General features: G+C 46.1%; 1 protein-coding gene across 2 annotated transcripts in view; it reads right to left on the reverse strand.

Annotated features, from left to right (window-relative positions):
• The window catches only part of SRP54 (signal recognition particle 54), a 190,843-nt gene that overhangs the window by 133,010 nt on the left and 39,623 nt on the right, over positions 1-18,210 (reverse strand). For both annotated transcript variants that reach the window (XM_078659378.1, XM_078659377.1), the window contains exons 4-12: positions 17,401-17,485; positions 17,156-17,260; positions 14,542-14,608; positions 14,362-14,419; positions 11,807-11,957; positions 9,668-9,816; positions 5,429-5,529; positions 3,767-3,853; positions 2,184-2,257 (exon numbers count right to left, since the gene is read on the reverse strand). In XM_078659378.1, coding sequence (XP_078515504.1) covers positions 2,184-2,257; positions 3,767-3,853; positions 5,429-5,529; positions 9,668-9,816; positions 11,807-11,957; positions 14,362-14,419; positions 14,542-14,608; positions 17,156-17,260; positions 17,401-17,485 — 877 coding nt within the window. The remainder of the gene's footprint in view (positions 1-2,183; positions 2,258-3,766; positions 3,854-5,428; positions 5,530-9,667; positions 9,817-11,806; positions 11,958-14,361; positions 14,420-14,541; positions 14,609-17,155; positions 17,261-17,400; positions 17,486-18,210) is intronic.

Below are 18,210 nucleotides of genomic sequence, written 5' to 3' on the forward strand. Positions count from 1 at the left end.
GTCTCTCAACCGTTTCAGGAGTCCGAGACTTGCTTCGTAAAAGAAGCGGCTTGGTCGATCCGACCGACGACCTCTGTCCACCCGCAGGGGAAGATCCGAGCGTCGACGATGTTTCCTTGGGTGGCGGAGGCGCGGACGCACCTTCGACAGCTGCGCTCTGCTTCACCGTCCCGGCCTTAGTCGTCGACGTCGCAGACTTTGGAGCAGCAGATTTATCTGTCAGCGTCGGGGCTCCAGACTTCGGCTCGGTGCCCCTCGCTGACTTCGCTTCGACTGTCCGTTTGCCTGTCGGTGCGGCAGTCTTGGTTGAAGGTGTCTCGACAGTCTTCTTCGACTCAACCACCTTACTCGACACTGGCTCGACGACCTTCTTCGAGCCGGCCTCCTTGGCCCCTTTCGGCACCTTAGCCTGTTCGACAGCCTTCTGCGGCTTCGAGGGCTCCGAAGACGACGGTTTCGATGTAGTCCCAGACGTCTTCGGTGTCGATGGTTTGTCGGCCATCTTTGTTGTTTTCGATTCCGATGGTTTCGGTTTCGATTTGTGTAATAGAGGCTCCGCTGGTATGTCTGTAGCCGGGCCAGGAGGCGGGGCCCGAGGACTGAGGAGTAGGGTCGTGGGTAAGGCCGTGTGGCGATCCCGTGACCTGAGCCTTAGTAAACGTACGCACGGGGCATAGCTCTTCCTCCGAGCTATCTTCCGCGGCCCCATAAACTTCCTCGTCGTCCCCTACCTCCTCGACGTGTTCGTCTAGGTCCAGGTCCTCAACGGGTTCTCCGTAGTCAGCCTCGACCTCCGCCGATGTAGGTGAGATCTGCAGTTGAAGCTCTTGCTCATCTGCTTCGGGGTCGCCAAAGATGTCCGCCGGCGCCGGTGCCGATCGCTGGGCCTCGAGGCGCGCCACGCGCCTAATCTTGAGCGTCTTCTTCGACCTGAATCTCGAACAGGCCATACAGTTGGCCTCGTTGTGGTCCGGCGACAGGCACTTGTTGCATACAGGATGCACGTCGATGTGTGGGTACTTCGAACCGCACACGGGGCAGTACTTGAACGGGCTCCGTTCCATCGTAGCGTCGTCAGGGTCTTGCTGCGTCGACAGGGCCTCGATGACCGAAGAGTCACCTGACTCCACAGTTATCCGACTCGAAGAGTAGGAGGACACACGAGACCGAACGCTAACAATACCGACGAAGTAAAGAAAGCCTTGTGGCCTTCAAAAGTTGTTTTATCGATTCCGAACAGGAGACGTCGAAATCACATCCGAACCCAATGGCGGAAAAAAAACAACCTGGGGATGGGGTCGATGCCCATGCGCACTGTAGTCCAGGGGAGGAGCCACCTATCTCGTGATACTTCGAAGACTCTTCCAGGACAACAATGTGCAATCATCCGGACCCAACACTAGGCGGCGATCTATGCAATAGATATGAATTTAGCAGCTCACATGCCTCGAACATTCATGTTTTGAATAGCTACATTGTTGTTTTGATTGTTCAATGGTTAGCTACCAATTGGGGCTTAACAAACAAGTGATTATTTCTGTACTAAATCTGACTAAGAGTAGCTACTCTAGGTCACATACATCATTGCTTTAATCCCGGTTACTATTATTGTATTTCTGCCAACTGCCCACACCTCATTTAAAAGTCAACAGCTCCTTTGAACGTCACATCCATGCAATAAGGACCTTTGGGTCATCTCTTAATACCACCAATCATTTGTGTGAATTTACATGCCGCCTTGCCACACTAAGGATCACATCAAAACTTCTATTAATTTAATCTACCACACAAACTGGAGTAAACGCACAGAATGATTTCCGTAAGAGCACAAGACTAATTCCAATTCACAAAGATAATCACAGAAAAACCAGTAACCTTGGATTCTGGATCAGCGTGCTGCCTGATGAGAAGCTTAAATGCCTCGACTGGGATAGTAAGCACGAAATAAATGCAATTACATTATAATACCGTAACAATGGTGGTCGGTTGTATTCAAATGCAAATACCATAGAGCACTTGAAACCTGGAAGACCTATGTGATTGTGGGTTTTACCCCGCTTATTTGTCTGTAAGCCACAAAGGAATTCCAAGCGCTTGTGTACTTTGAAGTACTACGGCTAGATTAATTAGTTACTGGGGATTCTCTTGAAGTGAGTATCCGTGTGAAGAGGCAGAGGACTCACCAGGATTTGGCTGAAAGGTCCCATCTTCATGATGTTCTGGAACTGTTCATACATGTCTCGCAGCGTGAACTGACCTGCAGAAGAATCAGTGGGTTACCATGGAGCACAAAAGCTCGCAATAGAAGAGCTCTGGAACCACAACATTCAGACATGTAACAGATTGGGGAGGTACAAATTGGAAATATGCAGCAGATGCTGTGTTGAAGCACCCCTACTCCTAAAACAATTACTATGAAGGAACATAGCGGACTTAACAGAAAATGAGTAACACTTCATAGAAAGAGGCGTAGAGGATACTTTTCTCAGCACAGTGCTCAAGAGTCTTGAGCGTCAACCATCCATGGTTTATAAAGAGAGTGGGTTAAATTAAGCCACCGAGCAATTTTTGGGGAAGGGACTGAATGAACAACTATGGCGACTGACTCCCTGCAGTGCCTGTCACTTATGGTCAAGGACGCAAGCATGCGGCACACTTAACCTTGTGTAACCACTCATTTTGGCGATCTACCCGTTGTTCCCTCGAGCGGAAGAAGTGATCCAATGATATCCGAGCGTTCATTAGAGAGGAGTACTCGCAGGGCTGGGGTCGGAGCCAAGCATCTCCTTATGTGAATATTACCAAATGGAGGAAATTACAACTCCACTGTGACTGAGGCCCGCAGGATTACAGTTACATATTATCATCTTAAATGCCGTAACTGCTACGGGCTATAGGAAAAAATACTGTAGAGGGTAATTTAGGCCAGGTGTAAAAATAAATCAATACAGTGGCACAATACATGTACCATGCTGTTAGCAGCTAACCAGATTTCATTGGGTTAAAACTTGCACCCAGGCAGCATAGTGCATAGCTAGGTAGTAAAAAAGAAAGGGGGGGAATAAATCATAATGAGTACGTTTGTACAGGGCAAGACCCTGGTGGGCAAAATACATCTTTACGATCACGCAAGTGTTTGCAGGGCAGACATAACCATCGCTTCGGACTGTAAAAACCGGTTAGTAGTTTTACCCGTGTTAAGATCTACTCCCATCAATGATATCTTATCTTAGGTGGCAAATCGCATCCACATATGGCATTTTCTTTCCTTAATGTAATTGGGGATGCGGAGAGTAATGCAGTTACTGCCAACGGTAACGCTGCTCTTCGCAGGCAATTTTACAGCTTGGTGATAACTAACCACTGTGCTTCCCATCAATTCTGTATTCTAGACATAGGAGCCTGAATGCATCCTTGCCACGGTTAGTAGAGCCCACAGCCACGAGATCTCATTCTTTGGCCTCATCTCTTCAATAACTTGGACGAGAGCCCTCCCCTAGAGCCATACTTCATCCTGCAGCTCTCAAAACTAAAACCCATCCGTCTAGACACAGGAATAGCTCCAAGAAACCACGACTCTTGCCCAGAGCGTGTGCTAGCAGCCCTCACCTCATGACTTCGTTGATTGAATACAATTACAGTTTAGGAGGCAAATTCTAGACAACTTTTTCAAGTCCGAGAGACAGTCTGGGGGTTTGCTCACTAGATCTCACCTCTCTTGTCTCAACCTGGGATTTGACTCTAAGGATATTTCTGTGTAACTCACCATGTTTGAGCTTCTCGATGAGGGCCTCGTTATCATCCAATTTTAATTCATTCACCTTGTCAATAAGCCCTTCAATGTCACCCATTCCTGAAGATAAAAAGAAAAAACGTAATTAGTTAAAGATGCAGAGTGGCAATTGCAGGAGAGTAACATTATTAACAACTGCTAGTCTTACATTCTCAAAAGAGATCAAAATAGAACAAAACCGTATGGGGACAGCCTTGCTAATGTATCTTTAGTGGCCCACTGGAGATCACTAGAAAATGTTCAAGATTCTACCAACAACGAAAAAAAACATGTTCTAATAGCATTCACGATGCAAACCAGTGACCCTATCTTCCGCTGACTACTTCTTAAGACATCCTGCAATTGACAATTTACTCTTGCCTACTATGCATTTCTTTAAAAACATAAATATCAGAATAACATATATTTCCCGATTAGTTGATATTAGATCCAAGCTGATAATCTTAGGAACTGTGGGGGTAATAGACTAAAATCATCTCAAGCCTCTGGGTTATCTTAGAGTTTCAGCATATGTGACCATTCAGACAACACTCAAGATGCCGTCTCTAGAACAGACTAATTCCTAGTAGCAATGAGCACAGTTAACAGCACCCTTTTCAGCTGGTGATATCTCTGCCCGTGCAAAGCAACATCTCAAACCCTAAACTGCCCTAGTCAATACAAGATAATCAATAACCCCCAAACTTATCTTCGCATTAGCACTCCGAGATCTTATATCCCATCCAATGCCATGCCATGAACTGGTGCCCAAAGGGCAGGCCTGTGCATGGAATCTGAACGTGCTTTTATCATATTTACCATTCACTCTCAATTATCAATCACATGGTATTCTTTGTGTCTCTTGCATTCAGACAAACTCACTCACCACTCCTCAACCAATCTCACTCACCGCACCTCGATGTGCCTTACCTACGGCTCTTTGGCATACCTCACCAGCTGTTTCTCAGCCTCCCTTACCTACTGCTCTTAGTGATAAGAAGATGTACTTTTATTCCATGTATTTGACATTGTATACCATATTTACACTCTGAAACAAACTGAACAGATTTCAATATGTTTGTCAATGCACATGGACACATTAGGAAGACCAGGAGAAGTTCATCTGCAGGTCTTGCTGCAAGTAACCGTGCACCAGTTAACCGAGGCTCTATGCAAGTGAACACAATGCCTCACCCATAGGAGCACCACCCGCTGGCAACAAATTCACAGATCACCACAACCCATGCTTCGTTTTCACAGAGGTTATAGGACTGAGCTAGTGAGAGTCACACACCCTGATCCACATCATATCAAGATACTTTCACAACAAAAATCACGACACAGAAGCCTTTGCCCACTAGAACCAAGCCAGAAGAATTCCCCACAGCAGAGTCAGCTACGTCTTCAGATTAAGTACTTAAGAGTGGACACACATTGCACCACAATGGGAGCCACCCAGAAGCTGCCATGGTTAGCTCAGAGTACCTTTTACCCAGTCAGGACTAGAGCACAATAAGAGTCTTTAAGCTACTTTAAACATAAGATTGAAACAGGCAATGACATGGTTAACCTCCTCCCAAACAGCTCACACACAAGCCTGGCATGTTTTACACTGATTTGCGGGTAGTGTTGAAAAGCCACAAACTAAGCACCTACCGAGAAGCTTGCTGATGAATGGCTGTGTTTTGAAGGGTTCAAAATCATCTATATGTTCTCCCGTGCCAATGAAAATAATAGGACTCTTTGTAGCAGCAACCCTGTAAAACAATCGGAAAAAAGGATGTAAATTCTTATATACAGTAAAAAAGATTGCACATTTAGAAACCTCAGTCCAGCCATACACTCTCACTACAGGTTATAAAACTGGTTTTCGTTTAGTGGAAATGTTTTTTTCTGCATTTCAGCATAAATATTATGGTTAGAGCAGGGTACCCAAAAGAAGGGTAACCTAGTGTGTTACCAATTTTGAAAATAATATTTTTGCTTGCTACTCCTGAACCACAGAAGCAGCAGGTAGGATTGCAAGTTTTTCTAGAACAGGCACACAGCGCAAAGCCACTGCTGCAGCTAAGTAAGTTGTTCCTTGCACAGTACAAACCTTTTAGAGACGCATGCTGTGCTTCACTTTGTTGTGCCCCTCATGCAGAAGAAGGATGTATGGTCAGTATAATAACAAACAAGTTCAAAAGAATCTTGCACCCTTTTCCTCCTGGTTACATTTTGTGAATGTGTATGCTGATGTCCAGGTGGCAGCCTAGCATGTCTTTAGGAACTGCACTCCCCTTCATTAAGTGAGGATGAAAGGCGAAGAGGAAAAGACAAATCTTTTGTCATGTTGCCCTCACACACCCCGAGAGGTGTCATGCTTCATCATTGGGCCTTGCTCCTCGTCGGGCCGGCGCTGCAATGCCCGACGGGCTCACCGTAAACGGGGCTCTTGTTAGAAGAAGCCGTTGGGTGCGTGTGGGTATGGGGATAGTGGAGGTATGTTGTGCACGTGAGGTGTGATCTAAAATAGGTCAGGGTCAGTCCTATTCTCAATAGACTTTAATGGTTAAGGTAGATCCTGCCTAAATAAAATGAAATGGACGCCCTGTGGGAAAGTGATGTTCCTAGCGGGCAGTCTCTAAGGTGGGGTCGACATGTTTCGTGCCTAAGGAATCGGGTGGCACTTCTTCAGGACCTATGTGAAATGTAGTGCACAGCTAATGACAGGCTCCAAGGAATTCTGAAGGTAGCCTGGTGTGGGGCCCTAGTAGTCTTGTACTGGGCAGTTGGAAACCTGTGGGAAACACACAGAACCAGAACCTGAACTAACCATCAACCCAGCTTTATGGCACAGTCCTCCAGCTTATGTACCATCATTATCAACAGGCATCGATGTCCGTTGGGGCAAAGTCCCATATCTCTTTTAAAATAATATCTACTCCACCTCCCCTGCCACTGCCACTAGTTGGGGAAGGGACTGAATGAACAACTATGGCGACTGAATCTCTGCAGTGCCGGTCACTTATCATGGACTTATTCAGAGGGCATTGAACTATTAGGATTTTCACTAAGGGACATGTGCTGACTGGCATAGTATGCTACAGGCCTCCTGAGGTTGTTAGTTTTCAACGACAGCAGGCGCTGATTGAGGTCCTTGTCAATATGGCGATGGCACACCCCAGACTGCTCATTGTGGGAGATTTTTACTTGTGGCTAAATGGAACCTTGGACTCCGGTTACAATAATCTCCTCCAATCCTGTGAAGGCCTACAACATTGGGTCACTGAGCCAACACACATGGGAGGACATATGCTAGATTTAATTTTCTCTGAAAACAGGTCATAGAACAGTGGACATTTTGGCAGTAGGTTGGTCCGATCACTATCCGATCAAATTCCGGGTATAGAACCAGAGGATGAGCATCCAGGTCATTAGTGAGGTGAGGAATTTTGTAAGCAGGGACTGGAAGATGTTCCTGAAAAAGGCAAGAATATCCTCTGTATTTCCCCTTAATGGGTGCTTTGATATAGAAAAGCAAGTGGAAGAAAACTATGTGGCTTTCTGTGCACAGATAACTTCTAGGCTGGACCAGATTGCTTCTCTAAAAAATCATAAAAAAGTAGGTAGACCCTCGGCTCCATGATTTATTGAGAAATAAAACAATCTGAACTAGGGATGTAAGCAGGCAGAGAGGAAATGGAGAAAGGTTTATGTAGACGAGGGTAAAACCGTCTGGAAGGCAGCAATTATGAACTATAAAAAATAAATTTTTATAGCGAAGGCAGAGTATTTCGCGGATACCATTTTCAAAGCTCCCAATAGCACAAGAAGTGTTTTTAAAATAATGAGTGATATGGCTAAACCGGATTGCTCTAAAAACAAGATTCACCCCACTCAGGACCTCTGTGATAGCCTAGCGACCATTTTTGTGGACAAAATCAGAAAGATCATTGATGGACTCAAAATGGGCAATCTGCCTGAGGAAGAAGATCGCAGTGGTAATATCTGAGGTTCACTAAATACAAAAAAGCGGAGAAGGGCAGGGGTGGAGAACTCGAGTTCCTTAGACCACCTTGAGATATTCTCGGTGGAGGATTTTAACAGTGGCTCTGGAGTCTCCTCAGGATCACCTATGGAGCCACTACCACACAAATCTTGGAAGGAACTGGGAACAGAACTGTTCCAGAACCTCCAGCAGATTTGTAATCAATCCTTGTCCAACGGGCCAGTGCCCACTTGCTGGAAACAAGCACTGGTGACACCAATTCTGAAAAAACAATGCTTGATCCAATTTGCCCATAATATTATAGACCCATTTCTCTACTACTCTACCCAGTAAAGATCTTAGAGCGACTGGTCAGCAGGACACTCTCCAAGTTCCTAGAAACCAATAACATTCTGGAGGACGTGCAATTTGTTTTCCGTCCCGGACATGGAACGGACACCGCTCTGGTGACCGTGTTGGACGATCTTCGAATGCGAGCAGACAGGGGACAATCCGCTATACGGATCTTGCTTGACCTGTCTGCCGTATTTGACACAGTCAATAATGAGGTCCTTCTGGCCAGACTCAGAGAGGTTGGGGCAGTGGGCACAGCGTTGAAGTGGTCTCAATCTTACCTATCTAACAGGCGGCAGGCAGTGGCCCTCCCTCCTTATCGATCTGAATTTACCAGCATTCTGCATGGTGTTCCCCACGGATCTTCGATCAGACCAGTATTGTTCAACATCTATATGAGCCCCCTGATTGCAGTCATAAGGGCTCATAATGTCAATACTGTAAACTACGCAGATGACACCCAACTTATTCTATCATTAGAGGGGGACCAGTCTATATCCTTGGAAGACTTTCATGCAGGATATGACCCACTCTTAAGGGAATACTTGGACTCTTTGTAGAGTAAACCAAAAAGAGTTATACTGTTCAGAGAGCCAGGTTCCTATATTTGGACAAGGTGTTTGATAGGTTTCAGTGAAGACATTATATAGCTGGGTAACTCGTTTTGACAAGTGCCCAGTACATACCTTAAGATGGCTTCCCTCCTCACTTGCAATGCCCAGTAATAGAACTAGACATCACAGGGTCATTTCTGTTCGTGCACATATGCCCTCACCTAAAATATAATGCACCCGGCCATAGGGCTCCAAGGCCTGCTGTAGGGGAGACTTACATATATTAAATGCAGGGACTTTGGCATGGAACACAGAAGTGTGCAATGTCATAGTTTCACTCATGGTTTGTACCATATCCCGCAGCCTGCAATGGCAGTCTGTGTGGAATGTGTGTGTTGGTCCCTTAGGGTAGCAGAAGATATGCTGCAGCCCTTAGGGACACTCATTAGTATGCGTGCTCTAGGTGCCAGGGGTACCATATACCAGGTTCTTACAGGGGTGCTACAGTCCCTGGCCAAATGTAAAAACAGTCAGACATCACCATGTCAGTCGAAAATAGGCCTCTAGTAGCTAAAAAGAGGGCAAAAAGTGTGTGTGTGTGTGTGTGGGGGGTGGGGGGCTGGGGGCAGGGCGGTATTGCAAAAAAAAAAAAAACAGTTACCTACAGCTACCTGCTGAAGGTCTGTATAAAGTAAATCTACTGAAGATGGTGTGCTGCAGCAAGCTGCAGAGGGGTCCTGGAACACCAGGTACTGCATGGTTCATTTTATTTACTTCAGCAGATTCAGAATTTTGCTGTACCTTTTTAGAGTGAGGTTTAAGTAGGCGACATTCTACTTCATGTTAGGAGAATACAACAATATAGCAGTTCTAATCCCTATAAAAAGAAGCATGTGCGTAAAACATCTGAGTTGTACAAACCCAGGCATCATGAACTCTAATCCGACAATTAAAAACACCCAAAATGCTCAGTGTTAGATCTACTTCTGGATTTGAACCACGGTTCACACTTACGCACTAAGAGCTCCGCCGCCTTTCGCATGCCCATCCAGCTTTGTGACGATGACGGAAGCCACATCCACTTTGTCTTTGAAGGCCTTGGCCTGGCTCTCGCAGGCCTGCCCAATGGAGGCATCCATGACATACACAATGTTGTCTGGTTGCTGAAAGAATTACAGAAGAAAACACGATTCAGAGAGGGCATTTTTGAGAAGAGTGCCAGAGAGGCAGTGCTTATGCAGAAGAAATGGAGGATTTGTCACTAAGCTCAAATGAGGACGATAGGCAATAGTACAGTAGGGTAGCGGGGAGGCCAATCAATGACAGAGTACAAAAAGAGAGGCAGTATTATTACAAGAAAGAGGCCCTCGAGACCTAGCATGTCATTAGAACCACAGCAGGAGAAGCAGTAGTATTACAGGGGTGATGGAGGGGGCGCTTATGTAAAACAGACGAAAGGGGTTGCTGGAAGTACAGTGGCAAGACACAGCTGCAAAAATTAAAGACATTTTGGAGGAGCGATGGTAAAAGTGCAGTTGTGGCAGCACAATGGAGAGAATTCGCTTTGTCACCGAGTAGTGCCCATGAGGCATAGGAGATGTACAGTGGCCAATGGGGCTACAGCATCACTGACGAGCACAGGGCAGAGCAGTGACTGTTCAGTGCTGAGTGGGCACCATAACCAAGAGAGCGTAGAGGGCGCAGGGGAAGCGCAGCGCTCAGTGGAGCTCTCACCATGAGCAGAGCATGCATCGAAGGACAGAAAATGTGGTTAAAATATGGCCTGCTCACTGTCTGCACAGCTCGGTAGTAAAAGAGGTAGATGCAAACCGCTATTAGAGAGCAGAAGTTAACATTACATTATTAAGATTACCTCATCGTGGGATCACCCAAAACTATAAAAGGGCAGTGTTTCAGTCCAGGAAGTTGAAGAGTGAACAGGAAACTATCAGGCCGGCGTCAGCTGTATTGATATTTCACTGCCCTCCTGCCCTTGTACGCTCACAGCCTCCCACTTATAAAGCTTATCAGTCCTACAAAACACAACGCATTCCTTCGACTCTTTACTACACTGTCTTGTTACGGTTGCACAGGCTTCCCCACAAAGCTGCAAAGAACTTTTACTAAAATACTTACTATAACTGGAATATAATGGAACCTGTCGCACAATGTTCAGTCTCTACTTCTGTAACAACCCTCTTGTTAAACATCCACTGAAACCCGCAACAGCATAAACCTTCTGGAACGTACCCTCTGGCCAGTACATTCGTTCATCTCCCTAGTGGTCACCACCACCACCACCCCGCCACTACCTCACTCCACCACAACACCCCCCATCCTCCCTAATACCACAAGTATGGACTCTCTCTCATGATACCCATTCCTCTTACAGTAGAATGGACCTTGTCCTATAATAGCTACACTCTCTACCATAGTGCAGGCCTTACCAAATGGCCACTCCCATTCCAACAGTATGGACTGCCTCCTACAGCAGCCGTTCTCGCTTCTATTACATGGGCCACCCTCCTGAGACAGCCACTCCCTCGAAAATAGCAAGGCCCCATTCTGCAATGCGCACTTTCCCCATTACGGTGTCCATCATCGTAAGAGCAGACCTCTCACAAAAGGCCCGCTGCATTGACCCACTCCAACTAGGACCGCACTCCATACGCCATTACAGTGTGTCAATCATCATAAGAGACAGACCCCCCTCACAAAAGGCCTGCTGCATTGACCCGCTTCCAACAGAGACCGCACTCCTTACGCCATTACAGTGTGTCAATCATCGTAAGAGACAGAAAGCTCACAAAAGGCCCGCTGCATTGACCCGCTCCAACTAACACCTCACTCCTTAGAATCCAGCACATCAGTGGCAGACGCAGGTCTTACTCCCATCTAGTTTATTCTTCATTCTCCCTACTGTCCATGGCCTACAAGATCAGTGTAACCTATAGCTATACATTTCAGGCTGGTGTAAGGAGAAGTCAAGAGGCACAGCTCTGCTGTCCCAAGACTTGCTTCAAGGATAGCTCTGCTATCCAAGGCCAGCACCTACATCTGAGGAATTGCTCTGCTGTCCCACGTTTGTCTCCTCTTTGGTGTGTAAACCTCAGGGAAAGCTTTGCTGTCCCAAACGTGCACCCACGTCCTTACTATTGCATTGGACACTTGCAGCATTTCTTCAAACAGCGAGTCCTCCTGCTTGTGTCGGCCGCTGGTGTCCACAATGAGGATCTCAAAGTTCTCGTTCTTAAATTTCTCCACACCTTCAGCTGCTATTATGACGGGGTCCATCTCTGTGTAACTGTGTGAGAGGGAAAGATACAGTCCTAGTCAATAATAACAATAGAAGATCACAGACAATACTTCTCACATTCTGGGAGAATGTTTCACACCTATCTTCATTTCCACATGTAGGTCATATCTGCACAACCCTTGTCTGTGCTGTACAAATCAGTCTTTGCAAAAGAAACAATTGATGGACGGAATGCTGGACAATGCAAACATTCACCCCCAGTCACAAGGATCTGGGTTTAATCCACCTTTCTTTTGCTCACCTCACCACCCCAGTTTGGACCCACCGATATGCAAATCACTAAATCACTCTTGACCCTGTTCCTTAGGGGAACAGTCCAGCCCGAACTACAAGCCAGGTCCTCCCTGGACCAGAAACAAGCATCCTGGGACCGGTTTCAGGGCATCACCCTTCATCAGCCAGGCTAGCTTGAATCCAGTGGTGTAGTGAGCACGGGAGCCACGCCTGGGCATACCATTCCCACCTAGGGCGACATATGCAAAAGAAACAATGGATGGACGGAATGCTGGACAATGCAAACATTCACCCCCAGTCACAAGGATCTGGGTTTAATCCACCATTCTTTTGCTCACCACACCACCCCAGTTTGGACCCAGCCATATGCATATGCCCTGAAACCGGTGCCAGGATGCTGGTTTCTGTTCCAGGGAGGCCTGGCGTGGCAGTTCTGGCTGGCCTGTTCCTAAGCGGCACAGGGTCAAGACTGATTTGCATATGGTTGGGTCCAAACTGGGGTTGTGTGGTGAGCAAAAGAATGATGGATTTACCCAGATCCCTGTGACTGTGTGTGAAGGTTTGCATTATCCAGCATTTCGTCCATCATTTGTTTCTTTTGCGTACAAATGAGTCTAACAACATGAATTGGGTACTTGTTCCCATCGAGAAGCGAATAGGATTGCCAGCAAAAGAGTCGTTGGAGTGGAGAAAGTCTGGAGTGGGATGTTCCTCATTAGTAAGTGTATTAGTGGAGTGGTGTGGCTCACTGGTTAGAGGCGGCAGACCCGAGAGCAGAGAATGGGCTGGGACCAGGGTTCGATTCCCGACGTGGCAGGGTCTTGGACCAGGATCAGCGGACTCGATAATTCTCGCCTCGGTGCCTACTCTCTCCAGGGACCACACTCGGTTACTCTGGGCATTAAGCTTGCCTCATCTCCACAACGGCCCCTCACAAACGTCAGGGATGCCTGGTTTCACCTTGGAGACTCCCAGGAGGAACTATCTCACAGGGAAAGCCAGGACGGGTTCCCCAGCGGTCTATAGCGCTACGAGGCCTGCGGTGCGGGTAGCAGTGCGCTTTACAAGACACACTTTCATTTCATTTCATTAGTAAGTGTTGCCCTCACAGACCCAGATTGGTGTCATGCTTCATCATTGTGCCTTTTTCCTCCTTGTTGGGGCAGGGGCTGCAATGCCCCACAAGAGGACTCCTTAGCAGAGATTTTTTTAAGAAAAAAGCTGCGATGGTGCATGCGGGTGTGTGGAACCACGTATTGTGAGTTTAAAATTACTTGAAGGGTATCCTAAGGTGAGTTTATATGGGGATCCCCTGGGTATATTAAAAGAAGGTCAATAAAAACTTAGCAGCTGGTGCTGGTTAAGGAAGCACGACTGTCATGAATGGAGTATCAACACAATCTGGTCGATGATAGGTCAGGTCGACAAGTTTTCACGCTCTGGTGGTCCAAATGGATCAGAGGTGTTTCATCAGGATCAGTGAGTGTTGCGAGGACCCTAGTATGAGCCCTAAAAAAGTGGCGTGGGAACGTTGCTTGATCTAGTGGAATACCATCAGGTCAGAAAGAACCTAGAATTAGCTTTCCCTGAATTACAATATTATCCAGCCTGGAGAAAAGGAGAAGGAAAACTGAGTAAGGGAGAGCAATAGAGCAAATGAAAACAGTTTGCTGGCATAATGAGTCGACACCGTGTCTTAGCATCATTATGTGCCAGGTGTATTTTCATAAATGAGTACTATACGTCGTTTGAATAAAGTGCAGGGATTTATGCATCTGTGACTTTCCACATACTTAGATAAGCATGATCCAACTGACAACATCCAACATACACAACCAAGTGTTGGTATTGTGGACTAGAGAGCACAACAAAAATTACTCATAGTATTAACAACATATAAATCATCTCAATGGAGATAATTATGCGGGTGGAGTAGCCCTCATATCTTACCCCCATGCGACAGCCTACATGCGCCTAACGAAATTAGGAGAGGAGTACCAGGAATAGGTTTCATTAGCAATTTACATCAAAACTGTGTTATGTACAGTTAATTGTTGCTAAATATTTCAACATCCTCGAAATCAAATCACAAAATCTGGAAAACAAAGTGAACCTAGGGCAAAGGCACTTTATCACCACTAGAGTAAAATCTACACACCTGCCATAGAAAGGGATTCTGGCTTTTGTGGCATTCTGCTTCAGCTGATCAAAGGCACCTGAAAAAGAGAAAGTCAGTGAGAGAAGCAGGGATATTCTATGTTCTGGCCAGCAAAGTAGGGAGTATCGCACAACAAAAGTGGATGATGTGGTGTAGTATGTGTCCGGGTAAAAAGATCACCTGCTCTGAAAGTATCCGCACAGATGAGGCACGTTTTCCAGCCTTTCCTCTGGTAGTAGTACGCCAGCTACGGAAAGAGAAAGAGGCCCAGGGCACGGTTAGCAAACTTTCCTTCAAATCAACAACAAACATTCAAGTTAAAGGAACATAGGAGGCTAGTGTATCAGTCACCTGCATAACAATAAACAAACGGATCAGACACGGTGCCCAGCTTTGCTTTTGCTCACTCTATAATATAGATTATCAATTACGCCTCAAGCAATGATGAAGCAAAAGCATCAAGTACTGAAAAGGGAACTCAAGAAAGGCAAGAACAAGGATCAGAAATGAAAGACTGAAACCTCAAAAATGTGAGGGGTGAACCTACTCTTCTGCAAAAATTTCAAACAGCAGGTAAAAGCAGCCTAAATGTACTTCCTATAGCAAGAGTGTAGGAAGCTGGCTCTGTATATACTATACCAGCGTGAGGTATAGTGTACACAGAGTCCAGTGGAACCCCAAAGGAAGGCAGAGGTAAAAGTAGATAGAACCTTACTCTCTATTTGTGGTAGTGTGGGCGAGCAGTAAGGCAGTATCAGAGGACAGTGTAAAGCATTTGTTGTACACACTCAGTCAGCAAATGATTTCACACACTCAAAGACTGAACTCAGACCAATTTGTTTGTATCAAAAATATTAGTTATTTTATTTCTGGGGCCAAGCTTGGTGCAGTTAAGTGAAATAATACTTTGCAAAATCTTATGCAGTTGAATGCAGGTTCAAATGCAGTTGGTTGAATTACAGGTAAGTCAACAGTTTGAAATTACTTTTTAGTTACTTTGCAGATTACTGTGCATGTTACTTATTGGATTACTTTTTAAAATTACTTTTGCCTAGGTATCACTCTGAAACATTTCCTAGTCAAAAGGTAAGTAATTCAGTATTTACACATATGCAGTTTTTCAATGTCTCATACAAACCAACTCCTCACTTAAAAAGAATTTTCAAGGAAAAACAGTCAATGCAATCCTATGGGAGGAAATGACGTTAACGGTTTACAGGTAAGTACTGGTTTGCGGGGGTTGGTATTCTAGGGTTAGAACCAGGGTTCCCCCCTGGGTGGGGGATGCACTCTCAGATGACCCTCGGCGGCACTAGAGCAGCCGGGTGCAGAGTGCAGAGCCCCAATGATAGGGGGCCTCCGGTTGGTGGCTGCTAACGAGCAGGCCACAAGGTTGTGGAAGCAAAGCTCCTGGTGTTAGGCTCAGGGCAAAGGGGGATCAGATTTAACACACAAGGTACACCTGTATCGGCACTGGGGCAGCGGGGGACAGGGTGCTGTTTTGGCACTGGGTGCCCCGTTGTTTTCAATGGCAGTTGCCGTTTTTGGATTTTAGCTGCACGCTCGGTCCAGGAAGACTTCCGAGGGAAACCAAAGGCTGGGCAGGAAAGTTAGAGGCTATGGGACGTAGGTGCACCTCCAGGGCGCTGGATGCAGGGGTGTCTTTGGACTCTGGTTATGCACCAAAACATGCAGCCTGCAATTGCAGTGTGTGTGTGTGTGTGTGTGTGTATATAAAGGTGAAGGGCCTCACAAAATGTGCTGCAGCCCTTACAGGTCTTTCTTGACCACAGTACCCTTGGTACCCATAGTACCTTTTACAAGGGACTGACATGGCCAGAGAGGTGCCAACTGGGGGTACAAAGGTACAGTTTTGGGCAAGAACACAGGCCCTGGGAACCCGATTTGCAGGGACCATGGTCACATCAAGTCAACATGCATCAGAAATCTGGCTAAAAGTGTGGGTTGGGGGTTACTGACACCGAAACCCAGCTTCCTACGTTCCTCGATTGTCATATAGTTCTTAACTGATGACTATCTGCCCAATGTTTGACCTTGTTCCAAATCGATCCAAAAATCCTTGGAAGATGCTCTTGGAATCAACTGGAAATCAGCACTTGGCAGGACGGCAGAAGTACAATACTATCCAGGGCCCAGAACACATGAGGCAACCGAGAGTTACTTATCACAGAGCTGACCGATAACTACTGAAATGGAGAAAATGCAGAAAATGATAGAAGCAGGAAGCTGTAAACTAGATGGGCAGCACTCTGTCAAAGAGCAAAGGTGAAGGTATTATAACAAACCTACAGACATCCCAGGGATCTATTTTTGGAAATGTGTGCTAATAACCCCACATTTGTAAAGCGCAAATGCATCCAGGCGCTAGGGGCCGTCGGGGAGATTAAGTGAGCTATTGCCTGGAGTCACATGATGCTGAGCTGCCGCCGGGGATTGAACCGGGAGTCCTGTGCTCCTGTGTCAATGGCTCAGGCTGCGTCACACCTCTACCTCCTCATAAAAACGAGGTTAATAAGATGAGATGCCATGCTTCTTCGTGATACAAGACACATAGAAACATTTCAATCCACAGAGGTCCTGGTTGTTGGGATTTTTTCGCTTCCTTTTTTCGTGAAGGATGATGGGGAGTGTTCCCGAGACCAGGTTCTTCTCAAATACAGATATGACAATGAGATAACAAAGAACATTTTTCAACCTAGGTACCACATGCTCCATCCGAATTGCATAAAGTAATAATTTCCCACCACTTGCGCATCTCCTGGGTAGGGCTTACCTTTGAACAAGTCGTGGTCTTACCGCTCCCCTGCAGCCCTACAAACATGATGATGTTCTGTTTTCCTTTAGTGGGGGTCCAGGCTTTTACCCCAGGGTCGACAAGCTGGGGGCAAAAAGGTAAAACAAAAAAACTATAAAGATACAGAACTTAGGTTGAAGGTCCAAAAACCATAGTGACAGCACTTGTCCTCCCCAAAAGCGAAGCAGCGGCATGCCTGGTGCATCAATTGTTATTACATATACCTTGACAAGTTCTTTGAAGACCGCGTGCTGAATCATTTTGCGTTTGTTGAGGCCTGACGCCATTTCCTCCAAATCAATTGCAGATCTAAAAAAAAGAAATATACTTTTCATGGATAGCAGTCTAGTCAATCAAACATTTTTACCAGTGATTTGTCCATGCACCACTAAATTTACTCCCAGCTTCCCTCAATGACAGATGACGTCAGGTGGGGAAAGGAGGGGAGGCATGATCAGGACTGCAGGTCAGCCCGGTGATGCCTTTATCACACTTTAGCTTTCAACCGTCTAAAAATGAACCTCTTTGCATCCCCGACTTCATCGCAAAACCACACAAATCATTAGGCTTCCTCATCTGTTTCTCTCAATGCAACATTTAATTTTTCAGCAATAATGCTGCCACAAATTCAGTTGTACAACTGAGGCCCAGAGCAATATGGATAGAGACAGTCCTGGCTTAAACCCAGAGAATAGAGTTTTAGGTGCACAGGCTTCACTCCCCCTAGGCACCTAAAACTCTATTAGCGCCTTGAGACCCTCCGGGTGAGTAGTGCGCTCTATAAATGTCTTTGATTGATTGATTGACTCCCCATAATTTACCTCTACACTCTTATCTATTGAGTTTCTCCACTAGACAAAACAACGGAAACAGCTTACTGAACCGTACAATGGTTGTTAGAAGGTGTAAACAGCCAGAGTTCCCTCCTGCTGCAAAATGAAGTATCTGCCAATCCAACGGGGTAGGGATGTAGACTAGGAAGGCACTGTACTGCACGGTGTGCTGCGCCCTCACACAATGACAAACAGCATTTT

This window comes from Lissotriton helveticus, chromosome 9 (genome assembly GCF_964261635.1).
Source record: "Lissotriton helveticus chromosome 9, aLisHel1.1, whole genome shotgun sequence".
Lineage (NCBI taxonomy): Eukaryota > Metazoa > Chordata > Amphibia > Caudata > Salamandridae > Lissotriton > Lissotriton helveticus.